Source organism: Camarhynchus parvulus, chromosome 17 (assembly GCF_901933205.1).
Source record: "Camarhynchus parvulus chromosome 17, STF_HiC, whole genome shotgun sequence".
Classification (NCBI taxonomy): Eukaryota; Metazoa; Chordata; class Aves; order Passeriformes; family Thraupidae; genus Camarhynchus; species Camarhynchus parvulus.
Genome location: NC_044587.1, coordinates 653,311 through 673,937, shown reverse-complemented (window position 1 = coordinate 673,937; position 20,627 = coordinate 653,311). Strand labels below are relative to the sequence as shown.

The 20,627-nt window shown below is 44.7% G+C and overlaps 1 protein-coding gene across 3 annotated transcripts in view; it reads left to right on the top strand.

The window, feature by feature from the left end:
* PBX3 (PBX homeobox 3) overlaps positions 1-20,627 on the top strand; it is a 101,033-nt gene continuing 80,406 nt past the window's right edge. For 2 of the 3 annotated variants that reach the window (XM_030961697.1, XM_030961695.1), the window contains exons 1-2: positions 2-1,099; positions 1,929-2,002. In XM_030961697.1, coding sequence (XP_030817557.1) covers positions 903-1,099; positions 1,929-2,002 — 271 coding nt within the window. In that variant the 5' untranslated portion in view covers positions 2-902. Of the gene's footprint in view, positions 1,100-1,928; positions 2,003-20,627 lie in introns of all 3 variants that reach the window. The other variant, XM_030961696.1, reaches the window with a different exon arrangement.

The window sequence follows — 20,627 nt, the reverse complement described above, 5'->3', positions numbered from 1 at the left end:
GCGCTCCGCTCCCTCTCGCGCGCCGCTCGGCTCCTTCACAGGGTGACACGTCTGCGGTGAGTGAGTGGCGTTGGCAGCCTGTCAATCCCTCACCGGAGCGGCCATCAAACAACATAAAACACGCGCGGGCACCGGGCGCGGGGCTCATAAATTCCGGCGGGCCGATATTTTTGCACATTGCTTTGCAGAGAGTGTGTAATTAATTTTTTTACAGTTCTTTCCCCGTTATTTCCGCTCTTTTCTTTGCACAAGTTCAAACTTTTGATTGCCGCTGTCTCACCCCCGTGCACAGACTTGGGATCGTTTGTTATTTGGGGGGGAGGGCGATTAATTTTTTTTTTTTCCCTCTGTGGTTGTGTTTTCTTGGCTTCTTTATGTTGCAATTTGGGGGTGGGGGTGTTCGCTGGTTTGTTGTGGTTTTTGCTGTTTGCACCCTCCCAACTTCTGAAGGATTTGAAAGCGAGTTTTTTTGATTTTGTATTTAATTATTTTTTAATTTTGCCTTTTTGCAAAGAAGATTTTTGGACAAGTGGGGAAAGACATAAAATCAACAATAAAAATAAAAAAGGAAAAAAAAAAGCTTTGGAGGAAGATTATACCAGGAAAACCTCACAGAAATCTGCTCAGCTCATTTATCCGAGGCACCAATATGATGATGATGAAAGAAGATTGTAACTAAAGAAGAGAGTGATTTACTGCCCTGGGAAGGAGAAGAGAGTGGAATAAACAGCTGAGATCCGGTCAATACACAAATACTACATTTTTTTGTTATTGTTTTGTTTGGCTTTTTTTTTTCCCCTTTTTTCGTGGTGTGTGTGCAGAGCGCGGTCAGGAGCGCGGCACTGGGACTGAGCGGGGCAGGCGCTGCCGTGACCGCCCGGAGCGCGGCCCGGCCCGGAGCCATGGACGATCAGTCCAGGATGCTGCAGACTCTGGCCGGCGTGAACCTGGCCGGGCACTCGGTGCAGGGGGGCATGGCCCTGCCGCCTCCCCACGGACACGAAGGGGCTGACGGCGACGGCAGGAAGCAGGACATCGGCGACATCCTCCATCAGATCATGACCATCACTGACCAAAGCCTGGATGAGGCACAAGCAAAGTTGGTTTCGTCTAATTAAACCTTGTCTTTTAAAAAAATTATTATTAATATTATTATTTTTTAAGTTATTTTTGGTGTGTGTGTGTGGTTTTTGTTTCTCTCCTTCCTGCTTCTCTGCAGAGACCCGGAGTCTCACAATTAAGAGCAACTTCATGGGGCCATAAGAAAAATTACCAGCAGCCAAGGCAGAGCCAAGTTGCTATTTAATGATTTCTTTCCTTAAAAAAAAAAATAGCTATGATAAATGTAGAAGTGTGCGATGGTTCTGCCGTCACTGTGGTGTGGGAGGCTGTGGCTGGTCCCTGCCGTTCCCGCTGGACACTGTCCGGTGGATACCGGCCTTTGCGCCGCCGTCCATCCGTCTGTCTGTCCGGCCATCCCTCAAAGTACAACTTTGCCTCTTTCTTTCTTTTCTTGTCTCAAAGTGGCAGCAGATGAATTATAAATCTGACCAGATATTGCTGCAGGAGAGGGTGTGTGTGTGTGAATAAAACCCAAACCAAACCCTGGCTGTATTAAATCACAATAAATACAAAAACAATGTTAACTCTGTACACCTCCCCCCCCTCTCCCCAATCTCCTTAATAAATCAGTTCTAATATCGCAGGACGGGGACGAGGGGGGTGGTTTTTCCCCCTCGTTCGGGCGGTGTTTGCACAAAGATAATTCCGCATGAAAGCGAAGCGGGATGAGGGAGGTTCCGGCCGGCCCTCGCTGCCCGCGGCCCCGGGACCCCCGGCCGGGGGGCGAGCGGCCCCAGCGCGGAGCTGGGGAAGGCGCCATGTTGCTGGAGCCCGGCGCTAACCGCTTGTCCTGTGCTCTCTTGCAGGAAACACGCCCTGAACTGCCACAGGATGAAACCCGCCCTGTTCAGCGTCCTCTGCGAGATCAAGGAGAAAACAGGTACGGGCCGCCCGCGCCGCCGCCGCCGCAGCCATCTTAGCGCTCCCGCCTCAGCCGCGCCGGGCCCGGCGCCCCTCACGCCGCCGGGGGGCGGGGGCCGGGCCGGGCCGGGGGAGCCCCGCGGGGCCGGGGCCACCCGGCGGCTCCTGAGGCGGCGGGAGCGCCGTGAAAGGGCGCGGGGGTCCCCCCTCACGGCCCCCGCGGCCCCGGAGCGCCCGCGCTGCCGTGTTACCGTCAGACGGTGTGTGAAAGACATGCCGGGGCGGTGTGACCGCGGGATTTAACCCCGGGACCGCACCGGGAGCTCCCTGAGCGGCCGGGGCGCCGAGCCGAGCCCGAGGCGGCCCCGCCGTGGGCGCCCCGACCCCGCTCCTGTGCCCGGCGCTGCTCCGGCTCCTCCCGGGCGCTGGGTTTTTAAACGCCAAAATTATCAAAAATCATCTCAAAAGTGCGGGTTTTTTTTGTCTTCATTAACGCGACAGGACAGGAATAAACTCCGTGCTTTTCTTGTGGGCATTTTAGGAGAATTTTTTGCAATTTTTTCACATCACTGAATTTATAGAATTTTTTGTTTGTTTGTTTAAAGAAGAAAATTTGCAAAGTATTCTGCTTTGTATTATGAGAACAAGGACATTTAGTGAAAATAATATTTAGTGAGAATAAGAACATTTAACAATAGTAAAAACGTTTAGCAATAACAAAAACATTTACTATTACTGGATTTAAAAATGAATAGCCAATTATTCACATATAGCTTAAGCCGTTGCCTGGCTTTTTAGTTCTATGTGATACTCAATAACGTTCTGCTTAATTCCACACTGAAAAAATAAACCTGGATGAAAACAACCCAACGTGAAATCATTGCAAATCTGAGCCGTGGAGCCCGGAGTGAGCGGTTCTCTGTGAATTATGGTGCTTTATGTCCAAGGGTTTCTTTGCTACCGGGGATCCACTTCAGTTCCTGCTGACAGCTAAGCACTAGGGTATTGACTGTGTTGTGAATATTAAGATTGATTCTGCTTTATGTTGCATTATATTACCCGGGATAAGGGGAATGATCCCTCTCCCTTCCCACCTACCTACGTTCCACCTCGGCCGGCTCGTAACCCCTTTCCTTCGGCTTGTGTTTGTTTCCTGCCTTGCCCTAAACTTCTCTGCCCGTCCTGCTCCGGAGCCAGAGAGCAGCCTGCCCTCGGTGTTCAGACATTTGCAGGAGGCACATTTCAATTACGGAGGCAGGCGCAGGTCCCGCGGTCACTTTATTTGCAGAGGGCTTAGCCTCAGTGTTTTGAAAGGCGAGTGTAGTCAGCCACATGTCAGAGGTGAGCTGTGAAGAAAGCCCGAGTCCTTTCAGCAGTGGGATTACTGGCACAGGGTGTTTGTGAGGCCGCCGCCGTCTCGCAGGCGAGGGGGAACCTGACAAGGGGCTCTGTGGTCTGAAACCTTTTGGGGTGTTTCAGCGATAACTTGTAAGTTGGGATCCTGCATTTGTGCTGCAAGAAGTCGAGCAAGTTTTCAAGTTATCTCTCTTTTGTGAGAACCAACAAAGAGTGAAGGCGTCTGCCTGCCCAAAGGCGAGCTCCTGCCAGCCCCGCAGCACGGGAGGACACGATTAATGCTCTGAGTGATTGATGGAGATGGATCCACACCTCCACCAAAAACTTCCCGGAAGGGGACCTTCACTCAGGGTCTCCCAGCTGAGGTGAAATGTCTGTGCAGTCTTTACTTAGTGTGCTAAAGCAAAGAAAACGTGAAAATAAATTGTAGCCCGTTTTCTGGAAGCTGTTCTCGGAGAGAACGGCTCAAACAATTCTAAACTGGAAGCTCGAGCAAGGGTCTGAGATGCAGTTAAAGTAGAGGTGTCCCTCTCTCTGCCTAGGGCTCTGCATTGTCTGTGGTCCGACAATCACTAGGTGCTTAAACCTGCCTCCCATGGGGTCATGTGCTGGTGTTTAATTCTTCCTGATCAGAACCAAAGTTTACCTGGGTGTGGGAATTGCTGTGATGGCTTCATCACTGCCTTCCTCCAGAGGTGAGGAAGTCATATCTGTTCAGAAACAAGTCATGCGATATTTAAGTAATTTTTATATTGAATTATGTATTTATTTGCATTTTCGTAGTTTCAGTACAGTCAGCAAGGACTTTGTGAGACTGGATGGGAGACAGCACAAGGAGGAATCCTCAATTTGCATGGAGCCACTCTGTCACTTCCCAGCAAGGGTTAATGGATGCATCTCATTTCTGAAAGCCTCACACAGGGTCAGGAGATGAAGATTTTTATTTTTTCTCCCTGTGAGGTATTTACCATGTACAAAGCAAATCACTGAGTTACTGAATTTAGCCTGACATTTCTTTTTTAACATTTTAACATTTTCAAAAGTGCTGCATAATACATTTAAGTACTTTACAGCTATTAATAGCTGTGTGTATTCTGAGAGGCAACCACAAGGTAGCACGGTGTTCATAAAGAAACTGCCACCTCTGGCTTTAATTAGTTCAAAGAAAAATTATACCAGAATTCTTCTGAAGCCCCTCCAATAAATGGGAAGATGAGCGAGTGAGGAGCTGCTGGCTCCCTTTGGCTGTGCTCTGCCCGTCTCTGAGGTGTCACTGGGCACACGCTCACATCTGTTGCATACCTGTGTCAGTTTCCTCACGTCCTGCCAGAAGGAATCAAAAACTGATTTGCACCATTGTTTGTTTTTTTTTTAATAGCTCTTTTTTACTGACTAAAACACTTACAGACTGGTGATTTTATTAAGCTTCCTCCAGGATGTTGCTCAACCTGGAGTCCTGGTTATTCTTATGGAGAAAGAACTGAAAATATATTAATTCTTGTAGTCTTAAAATGTCTTAGAGAATTGCAATTATTTCCCAATGGAGCAACATATTATTAGGTCCTGGACTGCGCCGATACATAATTTGGGGTTTTGTCTTTAAAAGTCATTTGTAGAGACAAGATCACACATTTATAAAAATGTCTGAATTCATGTGCATAACGGTGCACACATCTACAGTTATTTATTTATTTATTTATTTCCCCAAGTCCAGCAGCAACAATGATAGCTGCCAACCAACCCCGAATTTACTGTCACCACCACCCCTAAATAGCATTCATTTCCTAGTAAAGCCTAATGGCATACATGATGGTTTGCCAGATTTGTGGCCTTTGTGAGGCTTATAAGCAGGACTGACTTGGGAAGATCATAAAACTTAATGAACTTCTCGACTGCAGGAGGTGTCCGCAGGGGAAGCGAAAGGCCTGCTCGGCTGCTCGGGCTGCTGCAACTATTTTTTATGTCTAAAGAGAGAGGATGAAAATGTTCATTAAGAACGTCCTCCCCTTGCATAGATTTTGGTGTTAAAGAATGAATAAAAAAAGCTCTGAAAACCAGACAAACCGCGTGTTAGCCACGGGGTTAATTCCTCGCTGTTCCCGTGTAAGTTACCTTTATTTTTATTGCTACAACTGTAAGTAGCCGTGCGCTGCCGTCCCTGTGATGAAAGGGCTGCATCGGGCCCGCCTGGCTGCAAAGCTCCTTATTGATGAGCTGGCCGGGTGCTCAGGAACGCCCCTTGTCAATATGCTGCAGGGCTGGAGCCGCGGCCAGGGGACTCCTCGGAGCAGCCTGCCCTGCGTGGCTCTGGCACGGCTGGGAAATGTTAACCCCTGTCGGCACCGTGGGGCTGGAACAGCCAGGCGCAGCACTCTGCCCTTGCACTGCACAAATTGCAACTTTCCAGCGGAGGTTTAGTGCGAACAACTCTCAGTAATACACTGTAACCCTCAGTCCTGCCGAAGCATGAGAGGATTCAGATGGAACAATGAAATGGCACTGATAGCATACATACATGTGTGTGTGTGTGTGTGTGTGTGTGTGGGAGTGTGTGTGTGTGTGTGCATTTTGGCTAATTTCTAAATATCAGCTGTGATGTTATTGTTACTTACTTTAGCTCTTTAAAATATTTATGTACAGTCCTGGTTTTTTTCAAGCTGCTAAATACATAGTTTGTTGTTCCCTGACTACCTGAAGAAGTCAGTGCTGGGTGTTTATGTGCATCCAGCTCAGCTTAAATTGTTTAGCTTTTGCTTCCATCTCATGCTTCAGTACAAAGGTTTGTCACCGACCCAGTGGTTGTACTTTTGAATGTATTTTTTTAATTGCCAGCAGATGTATTACAAATGATGCCATGCAGCAGAACGTTTGGTCGTTTGCACTGTCCTTATGGCAATGACATTGCTTTTCTTCATAAATGTCCTACTAGGAAAAAATAAATTGAATAAAGTGTCTTGGTTGTCATTTGGTCATCTGTTTCCAACACATTCATTATCAGCAGCCTGATTCTTTGGTGGATTTCTACCAGGGCACTTCTCTACTTGAGAAAATGGCGATTTGGTGATTATGGACATTAGAGAAATTTGTGGTATTTTGTCTCACAGAACCTGAGACTGCACCTTACCTTCAGCGCTTCCCATTGCTGGTGCTCCTTGTTGCATTTATATATCCATCTTCACCTTGAGTACTGGGATTAGTGGTTCCAGAGATTTTTTTTCCCCCTCTCTAGGGGATAAATTTGGCCCTACTTGTCAATACTAATTTAGCCAGGAGCAGGGATTTATTTTATTTATTTTATTTTATAGCTGTCTTTCATGTCCTTCCATTTATTTTTGAATTCCACACATTTGCTTGCTTATCTGAAAATACCAAATTATAGCAGTTACCGTGTGGTGTATTTTAGGATGCTTGTTGTAAGTTAAGGAATTTTTGCATTCAGAGATAAATTATTATCATGGCATGTAGGGAATGCAAAACAGTCTTTTTTTTTTTTTTCAGGATTTAACACATTTATCAAGCTCTGTTCCTGCAGCTTTCAATGGTAAAGTTGTATGATATGGATATTATGCTGTCTTTTTTCAATTTAAACATTGATTTGTGTGAAGCATTAATATAATGATATTTGCAGTCTACCGTAGACAAATATAAGCAGAATTAGACACTCTAAATTGTTACAAATGCAAGGCAATATTTAAATCCGAATGAAGGCTGTATTAATAATTGCAGAGCGGAGCGCGTGGCGGTCCGGTTTGGAGGTGGCCTCAGATTTCGGGCTGTTTTTCAGTTCCTTGCACATGGAGCCCATGATGGCTCGGTGGGTATTTGTAGGCGGCAGGAGCGGATGCGGCTCCGTGCGAGCGAGCCCAAAGCAGCGGAGCCCCGAGCGGAGCTGCGCGCCCGGCGCCGCGCGGAGCCCGAGCTGTCGGAGCCGCGATTGACACCCCGAGAAGAATGCTTTGTTTGTTTGCTCAGCAGTCATGTTTAATGCTCTTCGCTTATCAAGGTGATCAGCATGGTTCGGATAACACATGCCTGACACCGCCTGCCTTTTCTCACCAGCGTGTTGACCTTTTGTCACGTTTGCTTTTCTCTGGTAGGCAATTCCTGGCTTTAAGTGTGAATGGAGTAAATAATTCACATCAATATTTAATATAAATTATTAAAGTTTCTGTCAGCTCTTACAGTTCATGCTTTTATAGAGTTGGAGTAGTTCATCAGCCAAACAGATGAATTGTGCAGCTCAGCTGGACACTAGAGCTCCTCCATCGTGCTGCCGGGACTGAGGGAGGAAGCAGGGAATTAAATAGGAAAGGTAATGCAGCCTGGTCCTTCAACTTTGTGTTTTTCAGTAATGCACATTCTTTAGGAAGGCTCGAAGCGCCAGATAAATATCCAGCATAATTTATTTTGTTATTACTGTACTTCTTTCCCCCCCTTCGTGTTGCAAACAGAAATGCAGAAAACCCCACTGGCCCCCGGTATTTTCTCCTACTCTTTGTTATTGGCCTTCCTTTGGTGCTGCAGGCCCTTCCTGAGCTCAGGGAGGGAGTACTGGTGTTGGGAGGTAGGGTTTGGGTGTTTGTTTCTTTTTTTCCCCTCAGTGGTCCATTTCTATTTTTAAAGACTGCTGCGGAGCCCTAAGGTGATGAAGTTTCAGGGGTTTTTAGACCTTGTTTATAAATTACAATTTGTATTTTGCAAAATGACCTGTGATTGAATGTAGATTCTAAAAATATTTTTTAAAGGAGAAAAGCTCTGATCTCTGATTGTAACAGCTCAAATGTGTTTATTGCATCAGGAATTGAATAAAAATAGCATGTTTTGCATAAAAGCATATAGTAAAAATCATTATGCACTTACTTTAATTTTATGCTCTTTTAGGTGTTTCAGTTCTTTTGTTAATGATCAGTTCAATGCGTGTTGCACAGTCACAGGTACTGCAACGATGTGAATCACTGAATATCACATGTAATACAAATCCATCACCTGGAAGGGAGGTGGGTTTGTATCATGTGTTTACAGGTCAAACCCTTTTGCTATACTTCAGTCATGCATCAACATTTAAAGCCAATCTCTCATTCCTCATTGTCCAGCAGGTGGCTTTGTCATAGATTATTTAATTTTTAATCATTTATTGTAAGTGGAAAAGGTTATTTAATAATATTATCCTGATGGCATTTTTTAAAAGAACAACAGTTTTCCAGTATGTCCTGTGGTGTATGACGGGGTCAATGGAAGCATCCAGAGAGCTTCAAGTACACAATCTAAATTAAGATTCTAAACAGGCATTACAGATGCTGGTAACTTTGGCAATTATCATTTTGTTTGGTGAACAGTAGTAAAACAGTGTGCGGTAAAAGTGTTTAGAGAGAGAGGATAAATAAATTGAACAGTTTTGCAATGCAAAGTGGTTTGTGGTGTTTTTGAGGATTTCTTGGCTCTTGCTTAACTGCTATTGTGAAGCCTGGAGCAGATTTTCCCATTGCTAATGCCCTAGAAGTATTAATTCACTTTGATATGCTAATTAGAGGGCATTATGCAAGAAATGAGATTAAGTGGCAGCATGAAGCCATTTGCCTGTCAGTAAATTGAGAGCTTTAGCATCAGGAGGAGCTTTGTTTTTTCTGAGTTTCTCTTGGTTTTGCATATAAATAAAATTGATTGAAAGGTCTAGAGAAGCTTCTAGAACATTGGTGGTTCTTTTTCTCCTTCTATGATTATTTAAACTTCATGTTAAAGCCTTTCTCTGAATATTAATTGATCTAATGGGAGATACTGAACATGAAGAATTTCATTGTATTCTCAGTTACTGTATCTTAACAAAAGGAAAGTATTAGAATTCTTTGTGTCATCTGATTTTTGTGGGATTATTTTAGATATATCTTACAGCTTTGTATTCTAATGTCTCTGCCTGCTCCCAGCTGCTGTGCTGAGAGCTGTACCTGTGTGGAGGTGGTTTTGCCAGTTCTGCTGTTTTGGGGATTGGTGTGAGGGCCCAGCTAGCTGAAGGCAAATGGAAGGCTCGGATTCCTGGCCAATAGGGCTGTGGACATTTGTCACCCCCACTCACCCACAGCTTTCCCACCATTTCTGATGCAAATCACATATGTATTTTCCTTCCTTTAGGAAAGAAGGGGTTGTAATATTGACCATAGATTTTATTCAACTGTCAGAAATTGTGTTAAAGTAACATTAAGGGATTGACTTACAGCCATAAGAGTGAGGGAATTTAGAGTTAACAGTTAAACTCTGCCCTTAACTCAACTCATTGAACCTATTTATTAGAGCATATATGATACATAAGATCACTGTGCTGAGACCTCTGCTGTAGCAGGATGCTCCAGGATGGCTCAAAGATGAGATGTTCTAATCTAGTTCAATCTTTCCTTTGTTTTTTGAGGATTGGAGTTTTGGTGTGTGTGTGTATGTGTGGTTTTCATTCAGCCTCTGAGTTGCTTTACTACAGTTTTGTGATTAGTTTTGTTTTTGCAATACTGTTTTTAAAAAAATCAGAGAAGTAATTCTGGAAACTGAACAAAAATTTAGCAAAAAAATAAACCCAAAGCAAACCCAACCCAAGCCTGTCTAGTCCTCTTTGCCTGAGTGCAGCAGAGTGGCTGTTTGAGTGCCCATCTCCTCCACAGATCATTGTCGCAAAGTCAATCAGGGGAGCAGTGCTGGAGTGACAGTGCTTGTTATGAGCCCCAATAGTTATTTAAAAGAAAGGAAAAAGGATAAAAAAATGGCCCAGAGCTGCGTGCGGGGGCTGTTCATGCTGGATGCACATGCTCTCCCTGATCCTGGCAGCTGAAGTCTATCACTGTTGGGAAATTTTTAACATGAAGCACATGAGACACAAAGCGCGGCGGTTTCCCCGGAGCCATGGGGGTTTCATGGCGGCGCAGGACGAGTGGCACGTGCGCTGCGGGTCCCTGCCCGCCGTGCCCGCCTGGCGCCCGCCCTGCTGCCCCCACGCAGGGGCCAGGGCCGTTCTCATGGGAAGCACGACGGCCCTGGTCGCCCTCAGCTCCCCAGAGCTTGGCCCAAAGAATCCCATCAGCAATGTATAATCCAAAACTTTAGTTGTCATAGTGAACCTTTTTGATACTGGAAGGAACAAAACATCACCCGACACTGCAAAGTCAGTTCTCACAGGCAGCAAAAGGAAGCGTTGCTGGGCTCCAGCTGCTCATTTTGGGTTTCAGATTGTTGAACAAAAGGACTAAATAATGAAAATGTTCTGAAGCCGACCTTAACTTTACCAGTAGACCCCTGATGGTGTTGTTTCAGGAGAAGATGGTGCTGGAGAGGAAATCCTGGCACTGCTGGTTTGAGTCCTGGTGCTGCTGTTGGCTGGGGAAGAAAACTTCGTCCCCAGGTTTCTGTAAGGGATGTGGTGAGGAGGGATGTGGTGACCTCGGTAGGGCAGACCCTGAGCTCGGCCACTGCCTCATGGAACTGAATGGAAGAGCTTGCTTCTTTTATCTCTAAAATGGGAATGCTATCCATCTGATTTTTTGTGAAGGTTGTGTTGACTTGGTGCTGTGTGTTAAAAAGGAATATTTTTATCAAGTGTTGGGTTTAATTAAAATTGTTATGTTAGAGGTAAATTTACACTATCCAGTTCATTCCACTTTGGCCGCAGATGAGTTGCACCTGCTGGAGATGAAGAAATTAAGCTTTCCTTAGACTTCTTCTTTTCTTGGCTTTAATCAGGAATGTTTCTTTGCTTGATGGTTAGACCTTTCATAAAGGATATCAGGGTTTCGTGCCTTGGTGGTTGCTCAGTACAGAAGGAGAAGGTTTGCTCCTGTCGCTGGAGATCGGTGCTCTCCTTGTTCAGTAGCTGTTCAAGGCAGGTTGGCACACTCAAAAGGCTGTGCCAGACACACTTTCTTGTATTTGTTGATTAAAGAAGGAAGCGTGCTTTTAGCGAGGTTTGTAATTACAGAACACCCAAATGTTTGCTTATTTTCTTTCATGTGAGATCCTGGTAGCGTGATTGACTGTCACTAGTAAGAACAAGTTACAGTAGATTGTGCAATGATTCTTATTTGACTTCAAGGATGTATTTATTACCATTTTTGTACAAATTATACTAACATGAAAAGTTGTGGAAATGATTGTGCCCTAGATAAGGTGATACATTACAGGACTGGTTGGGTTTATGGAGCTTTATGCTGAGGTTTTCTCAGAAATTATAGCACAGTCCTGTCACTATAAAACCTGGAGATACACTTGGTAATAACTTGCAGTGGAGGGATTTTTGGGATTTCACTTGTTATTCAAATAGAGTGGGAACTATCAGTTTTTCTACCTCATATTTCTTTCCTGTGTTGCACTGGGTGAAGAGGAGACAGGAAGCCCAAGGATGGCAGAGTGGGCGCTGGGGTGTGGGCACTACAACCCTGCCCGATGCCTCCAGTGCCACAGGGCTGGGGAGGTTTTGGCACTGGTGGAGTTCTCTGGGTACCCAGCGCTGGCGTGGGACACTGGGGGAGATTTGCCCTCCAAAGGCAGCTGAGGATTTTTTTTGTGAATTATTTCTTGCTTCCCCTCCACTTGTTAGGGCAGTGACGTGATATCAATATGGAGCTTGGGAACTTATTGACTTGTTGGTTCTTGACCTTTTGACTGTGACCAAGTATAGAAATTGAATGTCTGAAAATTAAATGATAGACTCTTTATAATAAATTCTTGGATGTTGGTGTATTACATGAACTAATTTTGGTTTACCTAAATTTATAGTGTTCTGTGTTCAATAAAGGAAATATTTCTTCCTTTCAATATACCCAGCATCTAATAATATTGTAGTTGCCAACACTAAACTAATCCATTTCCTTTTACTGACTGATTATCATAACAGCTGCTATTTAATCACCGAGATTGTTATGTAACTTTTAAATCTCTAATATTTTGGAGAGGTGCAAGTGACATCATCGTGCTGTGTAGTGGCGTGATGTCATCGGTGCTGAACCACACAGCTGTGTGTTGTGGGGCTCCACACTCAAGTTCTTTTTTAGTTTAGTCGTATTTACTGGGCTGGGAGCACTTGCTGAGCGAACTGGCTGTTTGAAAGGAGACCCAAAATCACACAGAGTCCGTGTCCTGTTTTCCACGGAACATAAAACGGGCATTTGCTTTCCCGCCCTAAAACTGTGGCACGGTGGGGCCTGATGGAAATGCCGTGCACCGGCTGCTGTCCGATGGAATTAGCTGATTGCTCCACGGGCAGGGCGAGTGGCGCTCCGGCTTTGTGGCCGGCAGCGAGCCTCGGGCCTCCAAACCGGGGTGACGGAGCTGCCGATATTGTTCTCTCCGAGTGCCGCAATAAGGCTGTGGTCAGCACTAATGTAAATATTTGTACAACAACCATGTTCTACAGCCTCCAATTTAATGGTAAAAATCTGCCCTGAACGCCTGGGTAAATATATGCTGAGAACAGACGCCCATTCACTGGAGAAACAATTGACTTTAGGTTCTTTGTTGTTAAAGTGGCCCCCAGTGATCGGCTGCGGGGAGGCGATAGCGGCGCGGGCGCCGTCGGGCTGGCGGCTCCCGGGCAGTGCCCGGCGCGGGGAGCCCGCGCCGCCCCGCGCCGCGCCGCCACGGCTGCGGGAACTTGTCAATGGAAGAAAAAGAACTGTAATCGCACATTTACATATGCTCCTAATTGTTGATTTGGGGATTTTCTATGAATATGGCTTCACAAAACAGATGCTGTTTAAGAAAAGGGGGAACATAATTTTGTGGGCAATGAATTAAGTGTTTTTGTGGCCCTCTCATCCGTAGCTAGGAGCAGTTTGTGGACCGCGTCTGTGAACGCCGCTCATAATTGTTTTTCACACATAAGTTATGCAAATGAGCTTTTATGGCAACTGGCATAACAATTAGCATCCTCCAGCAATATTTTAGCAGGTTAATTGCAAAATTTCTAAATTGTACATCTGACTTGTTAATTAGGCATGACAGAGGTGGTAAAATAGTTATCTTCAGGCAGTGGCAGCCAGGAGCTGCTTGAAATGCAAAGAGCAAGGATTGATTGGATTTGAGGGTTACAATTGTGGGAGCACTGCTGTTGTCAAGTGCCGCTGAGCAGCTCTGCTCCATCGGCTGCCTCAGAGCAAGAACCACGTCGGTGCTGAGAGGATCCTGCCAGTTACAAATCTGCTTTATTTAACTCTGAAATTCTCCAAATCCCGGCTGTGGGAAGCGCCCAGCTCCTGCCTATTCCTCCGCCTTAGGCCCACGGCAAGGGGAATCCATGGACCTGAAGTTGCAATTTTGATTTTATTTACAAATAGGCCTGAAAGTTCAGCTGCTGGCACAGATCAGCAAACACTTCTGGTTTTCAGCCCCAGTAAAAATGCCATTGCTCTCCCCACCATGTGCTGAGAATTCTGCTGTTACTTCCTTTAGATTGCAACCTTTGCTGCCTGGTATTTTCAGAGGGTGTTGGTTGCATTTTACAAGCTTTACTTCCTCAGCTTATTTCTCTTAAATCCTTGCTTTCATATAGCTTTGTATGTCTTACAATATTAATCATATTAAAATACAAAAACCCATGCCATTTGCAATAACTCGTTTTTAGGCTCTCAGAGGTATGTCTGGATGATTTAAACAAGATTGGAACACGCAAGTCTTCATCCTGGGAGCGTGTTCCAAACATCCCCCACCGCTGTCTGGAGCAGATAACAGTGTGCTCAGCAGAGGTGCAGCCTCTGGAGTCACACCAGCGCAATTGGCCAGCACAGGATCTTCTAAATACATTTTACTGGCTTTGACTGCTGATTTTGATATAAAATGCAGATTTCTGAGCTGGTTTAATATTTAATAAGTTAAAGGGTGATAACAAACAGAGGAAAAAATGCCACTGAACAAGTACCTCTGGGAGCCAGAGCAGTCGGCAGCGCGCTGTGAGCTGTGTGTGGCTGTGCCATTTGTCTGGGCTTTGCTGGGGGACTCAGTGTTTTGTGGCTTAAATAAAGTCAATCACATTTGAGTACCTGTGTAGTACCTGTAAGCAAAAAGAAAATCAGCACAAACACGTGTGAAATTTCATGTCCTCTGTTTTCTCCATATGCATTCTCTTGATTTAACCACATGGTTTTTAAAACTGGGATGTTATATTTTCATTTAAAAAGTAAATGTTCCTGCATGCATAACTGTTCTAATATTTTACATTTTCTTGTGACATGTGTATATGGAGTAAGTGCCATTTATGATATGTTGTCATCAATAATTTTGTCACAGAGAATAAAAGCCTTTAAACTCATCCACCCACTGGAACGTTTTATCATATTTATTTTAAGAGATATGAAATTAGCAGAACAATTGAACTCTTTGTATATGGGAGATGCAAATGTAACTGAATATTTACCTTTAATGAAGGGCAGCATAAATATCTCAGTATCAATAAATTATACGCAGTAGCAGAATATTCCATAGGCAACTAATAAATAGTTCCTTTTTACCCTGTATTCATAAACTGCATTGTCCTTTAGGATAGTTGAATTTACAGTACACAGTGAAATTAAATGATGGTTAACTTTTGGAAAGGATCTATCATAATTGGAAAATACTGGGGTTTGACTAGACCTAAACCACGCTTCCAAACCATTGCGTTCCCTGATTAAATGCTCACTTGCACAATTTAGGAAGAGTTTACTACAGTGGTGCCTCAGTAGATAGTATTTGGAATGGAGTAACCATTTTAATGAGGTTCATCGAGAGATTTCAGCAGGGAACGTTTCAGGTGTGTTATGGCTTTTGTCTTGTCACGACGTGAGTCTTGGTACCGTCAGAGGAGTTCCAGAGCAGCTCTCTCCTCGTTTGAGACAATAAGGAATTCTGTAGAACGGGTGAGCAGGGAGAGGCAGGACCTGCTGCATTGTGCTCCGCGTTTGAGCAAGCCGGTGAGTAAATACACCCCGTGGCTTAAATGTACATCACATTTTAACTGTCCTAATATTGATCATCCTATGGAGGAATGCAATGGAAGCCCACTGGTTATTAGTGTAAAGAGGGTCAGAGGCAGAGCCGGGCACAAAGCAAGTGCTCTCATGGTAATGATGCTGCTATTTATAGATCCCCATTTCATTAGTTGCAGAGTTTCAGGGAAGAGATTTTCTCTAGGGGAAATGGATACTTGAAGTTCATTTTCTTCCTGATGCACATTAAGGCAGAAACGTGAACAACCTTCAGGATAGGACACAGGGATGCAGGTTCTGTGTGGCTGCTTTCCCGGTGCCGTGTGCGGTGCCGCTGTGCGAGTGCCAACCCGGCCGCCCTCCCGAGTGCCCGTGCCATGAGAGCCTTCTTCCCCCTGATGGAATTCTGCTTCTGCAGGGTGCCAGACCAGTGCACTGAGCACGATTGCACTGTGTTGCTTTATAAAACTAACACATCTGGATCACCTGACTCGGAGCAGCCTCGCTACAGCTGGCACGCACCGGAGTGGATTTACTCACAGCACCTACCAACTGCAGCCGCAGTTAATCAAAACGCGTCTGGGGCTTCTGATACTTACTCATAAACACAGAAATTTCTTGGAGTACCTGAAAACTCAATTGTTTAACCATACTTAGTTTCCTCCTGTGAAATACAGAAAATCAAAACTCCCTTTAATTTTTGTGTGCCTTTATTTCTAGAGTTTTCCTTCTTGGAATTCTTGATATCTTGATTTTTTTTCCCTTTAAGAGAATATTTACTTAGTTAGTATTCACTTAATTAGAACTGACTGTTTAATGTTTTCTGGGAGGGTATTTATGGTATTTTCTTTGCCATATTTGCATTCCAGAAATTAAGTCCCCATGCCATTATTCGGCAAGCCTTTCATACATTAGAATGATGAATTGAAAGCAGAAATGGGAAAAAGACTGCAATGCAATGAAAATTTAATCAGCGTCTTCTGCTGCTTTAATAAGGCAAATAATTCTTATTGGCCGCTGCGTTAAGGTTTCTAATATTTAATTCATAACAAACCTTGCATTATTCTGCAGCAGCATCGACAGCTCCACTTTGCTGCCTGCCAACAGGCAACCATAAAAACTTAAAAGCAGATGTAAATGTCTGAAAGAAGGAGAATGATTGGGTCTAAAGCGGTCAGAAAAAATCAACACTATTGCCAGAGAGTTTGATAAATCCTTACATACACTTTAGCAAGGTACAAATGGTATTAATTAAACTCATTAAGCGTGTTGATTTTAAGGCTGTGAGGTACCTTTATTGAAATGTGGGATTTTTTAGTTCCTGGAGACTCCCAAACGAAAGGGGGTGCCAGGCTGACAATGCAGGGTGCTGGACTGCTGGAACAATGTTATAAACCAAGCAGATTCAGTTAATTTTCATATTTAGGGTATTTGTTACATATCAGTGGTAAAATCACAAATTGTTATGTGTACGTGTAGTGCTGGAATGAAGCAAAGGAACAGGAGCTCGTGCCCCTGCTCCCATTCCAGCTCTGTCAGCCCAGCAGTGAGAGTCATGCATTACAGAAGCCCAGTGTGGCGCAGCCCAGGCTGGTTTCTGGGGTGCTGCTGCTGCCCGCGCGGGCAGGACGCGGTGCCCGCGCTCCGAGCGGGAGCTGTGGCACCCGGCCAGGCCTGGGTGCGAGCTCTTGTTACCGCCAAGGGCTGCGCCTGCTCTCATTTCTTCTTGAAATGGCTTAATTGGTGTCAGCACCCCAGGGATAAAGGCCTCCAACACTGAAATCCACACGATTCACCCTGTCTCTGCTCAGTGTAGGGAAACTGGTAACAACTGGTGGTGAATGAGGAGTGAACGGTGCTGTAACAATACTCGATGATGTTTGGGATGACAGAAATTAATACGCACTTGCTTGAAGAAAGCAATGATTAATGGCAGTGAGCAAGGGAATGCTGTCCCTCCTTTAACTCCACTTTGATGGGGATTGAAAAGCAAAAGGCTGTTTTCATTCTCTCGCACAAGCAGAGGTCATCCAGAGTACATTACAGCAATTTTTTCTCTCTGTTTTTTATTTCATAAATATTATGATAAGCACAGATTAGATAGATTTTTTCATGGAGGCTTAAAAGGATATTTTGTCTGTTTGCTGTTCGTGCTCAATGAAGAAATCGGATTTCTTCTGTTTATGTGCGAGATCGTTATATTCAGTGGAATAATTAGTACAATTAAGAATTTCAAAAGCTTACAGTTGTGTTAGTTTTTCTGAGGTTTTACAGATGGAATTTCATGGTCTCCATTTCCAAAGTGCTGAGAGGTCAGAACAAGGAGAGGAGTGTTGCCGAGGAAAGAAAAAAAGGTTAAAAATCCAAGATTCCTCATTGAATTGTTGATGTAAATATATTTTGCAAGATCCTCACACTTGTCAGTGGCTTTTAAAGCTATTTGATAAAGAATCTTTATTCTACAAGGAGCCTGAAATAACACAACACTGCTTTGGATAATGAATTCTTCATCTAAGCAGAACTTTAAAACAAAGTACAATGTTGGCATTTTTTTCTTTGAGTGAGAGGGCTGATACATCTTTGGGATCCGACAGGAAGACATAAATTAATAGAGTTCTGGAGATCAGTTTCTCATTAATAATCCATTTTGTCATGGTTCTTGGCATTGTCAGCCTTGGAGCTGGTTCATATTTTGCTAAAGGATAAAAGCACATGATGTCTTAAGGCACAACATAAGGAGAAGGAGTTTATCATCTTCTGGAAAAACCATCTCTGAAAAAATAGATTGTTTTCCAGGAAATAAATGTCAATTGCAAGTTTTATGCATTTTTAATCTTCAAACAGGTTTTTTAATGTCTACAGTTGCAAAAATAGACTCAAGTTGGAAGAAGTTATTGCCAGCAGCCCTTGCTTTGCCTTTGTCCTCTCCAATGGTTTTTGATTTTTTAGAAGTTGCAGTGGATTCCAGACCTTTAATTCTGCTGGTTTAGAAACTATGGCAGATTGTGTCCAATTTAAAACATATAATTGAAAAAAAATTATGGTTCTTCTTTTGAATGGGTAGACATGAAACCTTTGTTACATTTGCACTTTCCCAGTAGTATGGGACATCTCACAGACCACTGCACACTCCTCTAGCATTTTCAAATTAGAAAATGTTGCTTTCTCTTGAGTACGATGACATAAATGGAGTCACCCTTTTGAAGTCTTAAATTTGGTATTTTATGTATCTTAAGGTAGTGGCAGATTGGCAAACAGTGTAACCACCAAAAGTGTTCAGCTTGTGCTGTCATTCCAAGTAAGGAAGAACAGAGATCTGATTTAGATGCCTGCCCTTTATTTTATATACTGAAGAGTGACATAATGCAGAACTCCTCAGGAACGCGTGATGTGTTTGGGAAGGATAAAGGGGAGGAAGAGAAGACGACATTCGCCCAGATCGCTCAGTTGTAAGATTTAACTGGGCTCAAACATTTATAATTTAATCGAAGATAAATGGTCTACTTTGAATGGTGTAGAGGGAGGGAGTGGGAGGTTCTGCACAGAGGGCTGAAGGGAGCTGGGATCCTGCTAGGCTGTAGTCAGGATGGCCAGGAAGGAAGCAGCATGCCCAGGATGCTGACCAGAGCTGGCCCATGGAGGAGCAGCTCTGGGCACAGGGGGGTGCAGCAGCACCTCTTCAGCCCCTTGGCTGGCAGAGATGGGGCAGGAAGAGACGTGGCTGGTGTGACACTGGAGCAGCCCCAGGCACGAGGCATCCCTGGTGTGCATCCCACTGCCCCGTGGGTCACCGGCCAGAGATGCAGGCCATGGTCCTAAGTCACTGGCAGCTGAACACCCCCATTGCTTTGGAGTGTCTGCTGGTTGCCACGAGCTCCATGCTGCCTGCTCAGGGATGGCCCGGACAGGGAGCACTGTGGGTGCCTCCTCCCCATGGCTCCTGGGTAGCTGGGTCAGAGGTGCTGCCTGTCCTGGTGAGCGCTGGCTGGATGGAGGTGCAGCATTTACCCCATCAGCAGGAATGCTGAACCCTTTCAGGCTTGCTTTGTTGCCTGAAAACAGGGAAGGTTTGAATTATGAAGATTTAGAATATGTTTCCTTCCACGGAGTTGCAAAGGACATTTGTCTCAGCACATTGTAGTGAAATTTTAAAGAGCAGGTTTTGACAGGAGACATTTTGCTGACACAGAATATTTTGTTCACTTCTGACTCTCAAATAAGTGCTACTTCTGTCATAATGATTGATTTATATTTGGTTTAGTCCATACATTTTACATCCTCTTCTTTAGTGCTCATGGCTCCATGGCTTCAGAACAGCCCAGTTTAACACTGGTATGAGCCTGCCATCACATTCACATTCCACAATAAAATTGATTGTAATGAGTTGTAGGTATTTCGTGCTATGGTGTATTTAGAATAACATATTATCATCTCCTGGAAAAAGAAAATTTTAAAACAAAGATTTCTGTTAAAAAATTGTTTTTACAGAGTTGTAATTTAAATTGCTTCTAATAATGGTTCCTCAAAGGCCCAGTGACCTGCAGAATGCTGCTCCCATGGCTTTATTACAGGTGCTATAAAATTAAGTACTGAGCATCTTTGCCCTCGCTGGGGGTGTGCTGTGAGCTGCTCCTCCTGGTCTGGGTGGATCAGGCCCTCTAGCACCACTGCAGACTCAGCCTGGGCAGGCGCTGCTCTGCATTTACATTAACCCAGCTTCCTCCCTTTATGTGCTGGACAAGAGTCTCAGCACATTTCAACCCATGAATACTTCGGGAAAAACCCTGGAGCCTTTGCTGTGAGTTTTGTTTGGAACCAACTCCCCAGGTAGCCAGATCACTCCCTCGGGAGCAGAGCTCTCCCTGGAGCACTGTCAGTGGCTGGAGGCAGAGGAAACAGGTTTGTGTGCATTTCTGAGACCCTGAGGAGTCTGCTGTCCCGCGGGGTCTGCAACCAGAGACCTTCAGCACCTGCAGTGACAGGGTTTGGGTTTTGGTGGCACAGCTGGTGTCACAGCCTTGACCTCAGTGATCCTTTGGCAATGGCACCTGCCAGTTCCTGCCTTGGTAGGTGTTCAGCAGAGCAGGTACCTCTGTGCAGCCTTCCAGTGCTCAGTGGCACTGCAGCAGGGAAAAGGAGGGGAGTCCAGTATTTTCAGAAAGAGAAATAAACTTGTGCCTGGTGACCACTCGAGTGGGACATCTCGCTATGGAATTATAGTACTGCTCCTTCCCATCCACAAAAAATATCCCTAAGAGCCCCTAGGAACATAGCTTGTGAGGAGCTCTGCCAGAGCAGGCAGGCTCCCTGAGCCCTTCCTTGGCTGTGGGAGATGATGGTCTGTTCCCCAGACCTGGT